Below are 8,542 nucleotides of genomic sequence, written 5' to 3'. Positions count from 1 at the left end.
GATTTGCTTCTAGCAATGCAAGTTTTCGGAAGCGGCTCTTCTCTGGGCAAGGTGGGAACCTGGCCTGAGCGGTCTCCGTCTCCCCCCAGCAGCAGCAAGCCATCGGTCCCCACTTGTGATTCGTACCTCATGGGGGGGGCTGTGTGCTTTAGCTCTCCCCCCACCGGTTATACGCTGCACCAAGAAAAGAGGCTACCAAACTATGAGATCAGCGTAGATGACCAAATTATGGGTAGATTAGCATAATTTTGGAGTTGCTGCTTATGAAGAAGGGTGATGGGAGCTGGAGTTGGACATAGCTGTGGGGTTGGGGAAGGCTGCCTGGAGGGGTAGGGACCTTCTGTCGGCTTCCCTTCCCCTGTGCCGTTCCCTTGGCTGTGGAATAACTGCTGTTACAGTGGTGGGAACCTGCACGTGTGGATTCCAGTTCCCATCAGCCCCAGGCACTATTGCCAAGGATGATGTAGATTACCCCCCCACATCATCTGGGAACTGGAGCCGCCTCTGCAGCCCCAGTGCCTGCTTAGAATGCAATCCTATGCACACTCAGAAAGTCCCAAAACTCCTGGGGTCTTGGATGCTGGCAGCCACGGAGCCTTTCTCTGCCCGAATAGGCACGGGGTCGCACCCCAGAGCTCCCTCTTTCTCTGGCCAGAGTTTTGAGGCCGCCGTTTTCTCCAGAACCCAAACAGCCCCTCTTTGCCAGTGTTTTCCCCAGTGAGGGGACTTGCTGTCAAAATGTCAAAACACCGACTCTCGCTCCGGAGAGGATTTTGGGAATGTGTGGCGCCTCCCAAGGCAGATTCAGTGCAACCTGGAAGATGGGGGGCTCCCTGCCCTCTGCATAAGGACGGGGCGCATGGTCTGTCGGCACCGATGGTGCGTGGGGTGGCCAGACGGTGGGACATGCACCTCGCAGCCAGGGCTGGCACAGGCAGCTGGGTTGCGCCACCGTCGAAAGGGGCACACCGGGATCGCCTGGAGCTCACCTGGCATCCTTGCCCAGCAGGTATCTCCAGGCAGCAAGCTGGTGGCGAGGCGGAGCACCTGGCACGGCTGCTGAACTTGCTGCTGGTATGAAGAAGGGGGCCCAGCCAGCGGGACCGCCGGTGGAGCTGGTCCTGCCTGGTTCAGCACTGGACCGGTTCTGCAAACGGTTCCTTTTTCCCCAGACCATACAGAGCAGGGGAGGCAGAAAATGAGCCAGCTGTTTTCCAAATGCTGACACTGAGTGCTATTGAGCGTCCGCAAGACTGTTCTTTCAGCACAAGTGTTGAAATTACAGATACTTATGATGCCTTCATTGGAGGAAGGTGTTTACAACCAGAACACACAGTTCCCTGCTCTGAAGGGCTAGCTATCTAAATCTGGAGGGTGGGGGCAAAAGAGGAGGCATCAAAAGGTAATCCAGACCAGACTCTGCCAACTCGGTGCTCTCCTGCTGTGTCAGACTGCAGCTCCCAGTATCCTCCAGCCAGCCAGTCACAGCAGCATTTACTTGTGGGGTAGGAGGTGTGATAAGCTAATCAGATGGGCTTCGAAACTGTGGTGGTCCGTTTCCTTCCATATTCTTCGTAAGTGGAACAAGTCTCTAGTCCTCAGTGTCGCTGAAGCACAAGCTATTCGGACATTTACTATATCTTGCTAAAAGCCACTGAACTGAAAGATCGATTTCAAACATGAAGCTTTTTTGATGCAGCCCATATTTCAGACTAGCTTTCCCCAACCTGGCACCCTCCAGATGTCAGACTACAACTCATGCCAGGCTGGGGATGATGGAAGCTATAGTGTAATATAATTAGAGGGTACCAGAATGAGAGAGAAAAGGACAGAAATTAACATCTGCAAGGACATTGCGTAACGAAGACCCCCCCCCCCCGGTTGATTGCTTGGTTGGTGTGATTCAAAAGTCAACTTGCTTGGTGTTAAGCACTTCAGTCCCACCGAATTCAATACTTTCCAGTCGCTGAGTTCAGCGCTGCAGCCCTGGGCTATAGAGCTTTACTCGGAAGGCAGTCTCCGCATCGAGTGGGTCCCTATTTCCAGACAAGTAGCTCCTGGATGAGATGCAGCAAGCCTCTGCACTCTTAACCCATGCAGTTTGGTTCTAGGTAAACCCAAGATCTGCCTCCCAGCCGTATTCTGATACAGTCTGTCTGAAATTGCATTATTTATGGCATTTGTCAGGCTTGGGGACAAGAATACTCCATTCTTTGTCAAACATTCCTTGAATCCGAGAGAGAGAGAAATGGAGCCTTCTAGAAACGGCAAGCCAGCCCTGCCTTGAGCATCTTTTTCATCCTCGGTGTCTTCCTTGTTAGCTGCCGGGTGGTATTTTTAGCCAAGCGTAAGAAACCGCTGGATTATTCTGACTCCTTTGAAATTACATATGCCTTTTTTTCTTCTCTGACCGGAGATTCTGCAGGCAGACCATGCAAAATGGTTTTGGGGCAATGATAAATTATGTACGAATATTGTTTTAGCCACTGGGACGTTTTTGGAGCTTCTCCAGAGCACAAAGGTGCACACACCCGGCCCCCACCACTCCCCAGCATCTGCTCGGAGCAGGTGACATCACTTCCTTCCCAGCCTGCCTCCTATTTAAAATCCCCCCACCACCACCACGCTCTCAAATGCACCTCCGTTCAGTTTCGCTCGCACACAAAGAAATCCTTCACCCTTCACATCCAAGGACGTTCAGAGACGGCATCTAATTCCTCCCTCCATCCTTTCGTGTCTCCAGCTGCTTCCAACTCTGCTCTCTTTCCCTTCTCCTCGTCTCTCAAAAATAACAAACAGGCAAATTTGTGGTCTGGTTAGGACCTCAGCGATGCTTTTGGATGGAGCTCTGGCCCTTGTCCTCTTCCTCTCCCAAGGTAAGTCTGCAGCGGATCCAAAGTACTTGGGAAAGCGCATGCATGGGGTGAGGAGAGGTGCTTTGTGGGCTACAAAGAAAAGTAATGGGAACGTAGTTTTCTCCTCCCACCACCCCAATATCCAGTAAGAGAAGAGCCGTCAGTAAACTTCCCCGGTAGTTGGATCCCTCAAAGTTCCCACTCAAATCCCGTTGAGCTCTAGAATGCTGCTTGGTCTCGTCAGATGGGAGCATGCGGGGGGGGGGGCGAGAGACGGAGCAGCTTCTGCTACATCAGCCTTCCCACCTTGGTTGCCTCCAGGTGTGCTCGGCTGTAGCACCAATCATCCGCAGCCAGTAGAAACAATGGGAATTGTAAGCTACCCCTTTGGAGGGCACCGGGCTGGAGAAGGTCGCGCCGCATCCGTTGCGACCAGCCAAACAGGAGGAAAAAGCATTCCAAGATGACTTTTGCACACCGTCGGTTTATGGCCATCTCTCTCCATTTGTATTGAACTGCTTTTTTCCAAGATACTCTGAGGCTTTCCAATCTTTCCCCTTTAAGAATGCGATTCTTTCTCTTCCCTACCCCATTTTTTACCTTCTCTCCTTTCTTCCAATCTGTTTCCTCTATTTGAGGGTGCCTTTCCGAATTTCTGCCTTTTAATGCCATCTGGAAGATGACAATAACAAGCTGGTGTTCATATTAGTTTCTTCCTTCAACTGTGTGTGTGCGGGGGGCGGGTGTCCATTAGCATAAGCTCCCTCTTTGAGGGCCGGATTGTCTCTAGAAAAATGCTGTACAAAGTAACCTTGACAACTTGCATTGAATTCCAGTCCTCTGAGGATTTCAGGACCTCGGATAGCAATTCCTCAGGTTGTCCTTGTGCTCCGGTTATCCCAGGCCTGGATCCAAAGAGGAAACTGAGTCAAAACTTCCAGTTACACAACGGGTTTTAAAAAATATCTAAAGAAAAACCTCCTCCTAGGATCAGCTGATCTGTATGCCATATTACAAGATACTTTCAAGCCTCAACTCCCATTATTGAGATAGTTTCCCATTCAGCGTGGAAGATTTACCCTTTGACACACCAAAGTTTAAAGACCCTGTATGGTTCCTAGCCAAAAATGCTGGCGGTTGTAGATCAACTCCAAGTTTCCCAGGAAGACCAAGCCCCCAGTCTTTTCCAGATTTCCCATCGCACAATGTTTCATCAAACGTCTTTGAAACTGGCTCCTTCTGGCCACCCCTCCTCCGCACCCTCCCCACAACACGGGAGAAATGTTAAGGCTCGGTGCCCCACAGTCAGTGCAATCCTCTGGTGTTCGAAGGAAAGGTGCTGAACCGGGGATCAAAGCCGGCCTGCGTGAGGTTCCAGTCCGGCCACATGCCCTTCCCAGCCCTTTACTCCCGTGGTTAGGTGATCTCCCAGCTTTTTCATTTTTCGCCACCTTCACTGTAAAACCTTGGTAATAACTTATAAAGCCCTTAATGGCTTGGGACCCAGATACCTAAAGGAACGCCTGCAGCCATATTTGCCCTCCCGCCCCGAGATCGGCAGCAGAGGCCCTCCTCCGGGAGAGACATCAGGAGGCAAAGTACCCAGAGGAGGGCCTTCTCTGTGGTGGCGCCCCGCCTGTGGAATGCGCTCCCCAGAGAGGTCTGCCTGGCGCCGTCGTTATTTTTCAGCACCAGGCCAAGACCGTTTTATTCAAACAGTATTTTAATAATGTTTAATATTTATATATCTTAATTGTACAGGCAGTGTGTTTCCAGGTTTTAATTGTAATTGTGTTTTATTTCTGTGAGCCGTCCCGAGGCTATGTATCAAGGGGACAGCATATAAAAGCTTTAAATAAATAAAATGGGGTTTGACAGGGATGCTGGGGCTGAAGCCAGAGAGTGACAGTGATGGCCCCCCATTTGCAGACAGGTGAATTTGTAAAGCTGAGCTGATACTACAGACAGGTGGGCTTTGAACTTGAAAAGCCAGCCCATCTTCCTTCCCATTGCTCCCTCTTTTTGCCCTTTTCGGGCAAAACAGCCCCTCCTGGAGGGGAATGTGGCTGGTGAGCGTGGCACCCGAGGCGGGCACCTTCCTTGGGGTCCCGTCACCCGGTTGCCAGCCCTGCAGGGCTCTCGGACAGCTTGGTTTTACCCAAGAGGGTTTGCGCCTTCCATTTTGGCAGTGGAAGGATCTCTTGGTGCCCAAGCACGCAAGCTGTAGCCTGGCCTCATCCGTCAGGGGGGTACGGGGGCTGTTGGGGGGGACCAGCCGCGCTGAGACGAGCCTCCGCTCTCTCCATTTGCTTGCCAACACCACCTTGCTAGAGAGGACGTTGTAAACATCAGCGCCCCAAGAGCCCTGCCAGGGACAGCTACCTGTTGGGTACCAGCTCAGGGGCGGAGCACGTGCCGTCTGTGCAGGGGTCCCCAGCACCCCTTCAGGTGGTCAAGAGGCCAGAGGAGGCCCCAAAGGGCTGTTAAGCTGGGCAAGGACCAACACTGGGCTTGCTATCAGGTGGGTTCGCCTGTTCCCATGGCTTCCTGGCATCCTTAATGTCCAAGTCAGGTGCCCTGGGGCTCTTTTGGAGTATAGAGCTGGGTGGCTCCCCATTTCTCTTCGGAGTCTGAGCCCCGGCTGAACCAGTGCACTGTCCCAGTGGCACTGAGGACAGTTGCTTTAATATTTTGGGGGGCGGTGGGAGGAGGCGGCTCCTACACCTGCCCTGCAGCTGGCCTCCCCTCGCCTGTCTTTGTTGTGCTGCGTCCAGCGTTATGTAAGCATCTTATGCAAGATGAAGGATCGGCTCACCTGAACAGCTCCGCACGAGCCGATCTTGCTAAGCCATCAGGCTGTGTCTCCGCCTCTGCTGCTGCCTGTCTCTGCACTGCCCAGGGTCGCAGGTCCAGGCCCCCACCCACCGCCAGCACAAATCCTCAGCCGGCACAGCAGGACCCATTCATACTTGGCTGAGTTTCCTTCGCAAGTTAGCAGCATTTCTCCGAAACCACTTGTAAGGTACACTTTTACAGCAGCTCACGAAGCTGGCTAGAATCGCAGGACCAGAGAAGCGTCAAGGGGGAAGGGGCCAAGAAGGGCACCTGGTCCAGCCCCCTGCAGCACTCCAGGCTAATGCATACGGAGCAGGCAGCTGTCCGGCTACATGGGGACCACCTCCAGGGCAGGAGCGCCCACACTCGCCCTAGCTAAGAGCAGCCTTGCCCATGTCTGCACCCTCCAGCTGTGCCAGGCAGGGAAGACGGGAGTCCTACTCTGACACCCCTGGGAGTTGCTAGATGGGGAAGATTGACCTATGTTATACATTTATAGCCCACCGTTCTTCCTTTTGTGAGGAACTCAGGGGAACGTACAAGGTTCTTCTCTCCATTTTCTCCTCACAACAGCCCTATGAGGTAGGCCAGGCTGAAAGTCTGGGACCAGCCCAAAGCCACCCCAGGAGCTTCATGGCTGAGAGGGCTAGAACCCAGATCGCCAAGGACCAGTCCAGGCCCTGGGTGACGACACCACACAGGCAGAGAGCTGAGAGTGGCTTCCTTTGAAGGAAGGAGAGATCAGGAAGGAGGCAGACTTGAAGGCCAGATGCTGAAGATGAAGCTCAAATACTTTGGCCACCTAATGAGAAGGAAGGCCTCACCAGAGAAGACCCTGATGCTGGGAGCAGTTGACGCAAAAGGAGGAGGGGATGGCAGAGAATGAGGTGGCTGGATGGAGTCGGCATGAGCTTAAGTGCATTCTGGGGGATGGTGGAGGACAGGAAGGCCTGGAGGAGTGTTGTCGATGGGGTCGCGACGGCTCGGATGCAACTTCGTGACTAATAACACCACTTTGGAGATCACTGTTACATAGATTTCCTCTTGAGTTAAATACAGGCAAATGTTAGCATTTTGTAGATGAAGCTGAGCTGCAGGAGGGCCATGCAGGGGGTGGGCAGAGTGCCAATTTTACCGGAAGCTGAAGCACAGGCTTCTCTGTCAAAGTCAGGGAAGCTGGAGACTGCAGTTCCTCTGAAGGACTGTAAGCCCCTCACCCCTGGTGTTGAGAGGGTCACATGGAAAGAAGATCCCCTTCAGGGCTTAAAGAGCAGTCAGGGTTGATCTCCTCTAGGACTGACTGGTTTGATCGCCTTGAGGTCCAAGGGACTCGCAGGAGTCTCCTCCAGCACCACAATTCAAAGGCCTCAATTCTTTGGCGCTCAGCCTTCCTTATGGTCCAGCTTTCACAGCCATACATTGCAACTGGGAAAACCATCGCCTTAACTATACGCACTTTTGTTGGCACGGTGATCTGCTTTTTAGTATGCTGTCTAGATTTGCCGTAGATTTCCTCCCTAGGAGCAAGCATCTTTTAATTTCTTGGCTGCAGTCCCCATCTGCGGTGATCTTGGAGCCCAGAAAAATAAAATCTGTCCCTACCTCCATTTCTTCCCCATCTATTTGCCAGGAAGTGATAGGACCGGATGCCATGATCTTAGTTTTCTTAATGTTGAGTTTCAAGCCAACTTTTGCACTCCCCTCCTTCACCCGCATCAAGAGGCTCCTTAGTTCCTCCTCACTTTCTGCCATGAGTGTGGTATCATCTGCGTATCTGAGGTTGTTGATATTTCTCCCAGCAATCTTAATTCCAACTGGTGATTCATCTTCATTGAGCTATGCAAGCCCCTTCACCACGGCAAGGCAGTGATCCATGAAGGGGGACCCACTCACACTGGAAATCAAAACCGTGAGAACTGGAGGGATGACCCAAAGCGATGCATCAGCCCTGGAGGTGGGATGGAGGAGGACAGGAGAGCCTGGAGGAACATGGTCCATGAGGTCATGACGGGCACAACTTGGCAACTGACACACTCGCATACAAAGCACTGCCGAACCTGGGACCTGAGCGTACCCACCTCTCCAGGCACAGAGCGCTTTGGAGAAAGCCTTCCCAGCAGTTCCCAAATGGACCTGGAGCCCACCCAGAGCTGAGCCTTCCCCTTCCCGGAACTCCCTGGCTCTGGAAGAAAGAATAGGGTCTCTGCCTTTCCTTTGGTGACTGTTATCCCTCTGTCATCCACTTTCAGCAGCTGGACACGCTTCTCCTCCTTTTCTTTTGTTGGGGGTGTTATCTGAAGAAGGCTTTCGTGTTGTGCTTAGCATTCCTTGCTCTTGGCAGTTCCTGCTTTAGCCTTTCTGATGCTGTTCCTGCAATTCCTTGCTATTTGCTTATAGTCTTTTGTAGCCTGTTTTTTTCCCTTTTAGGCTGTTATTTAACCCTTTGTGGAGCCACGTGGGCTTCCTCTGTTTTCTACACCTTTTGCTCGATGGAATTGTTCAGTTGTGCTTTGAGGATCTTTTCAAGCTTTTCCATCCCTCTTGCACACCTTTCCCCTTAAAGGTGTGCTGCCATTACACTTTATCATTTTTCTGAGCTCATTAAAGTTGGGGGGCACCTTCCTTGGGGGGCCATGCTTGGCAGAATTTGTCTCCCAGCATAGCAGGGAAATTGAAGTCTCCCATGATGACTACATCATTCTTCTTGGGAATGCTGGCGAGTTGCTTTTCTAAGGTTGCATCCTTGTCCTCTTCTCGACTGGCTGGATGGTAATATATACCAATCATTATGTTTATTTTTTTGCTTCCCTTTAAATTTAGCCAGAGGCTTTCAATGGGGCTACTAAGTTCTT

The 8,542-nt window shown here is 52.0% G+C and overlaps 1 protein-coding gene across 1 annotated transcript in view; it reads left to right on the top strand.

Annotated features, from left to right (window-relative positions):
* The first annotated feature begins 2,830 nt into the window (after positions 1-2,830).
* The window catches only part of CCER2 (coiled-coil glutamate rich protein 2), a 14,180-nt gene continuing 8,468 nt past the window's right edge, over positions 2,831-8,542 (top strand). Inside the window, exon 1 of the mRNA XM_044435310.1 lies at positions 2,831-2,876. Coding sequence (XP_044291245.1) covers positions 2,831-2,876 — 46 coding nt within the window. The remainder of the gene's footprint in view (positions 2,877-8,542) is intronic.

This window comes from Varanus komodoensis, unplaced genomic scaffold (genome assembly GCF_004798865.1).
Source record: "Varanus komodoensis strain SLA01 unplaced genomic scaffold, ASM479886v1 scaffold29_1, whole genome shotgun sequence".
In the NCBI taxonomy this organism is placed as follows: domain Eukaryota; kingdom Metazoa; phylum Chordata; class Lepidosauria; order Squamata; family Varanidae; genus Varanus; species Varanus komodoensis.
This window is presented reverse-complemented; position numbering and strand designations above follow the sequence as displayed.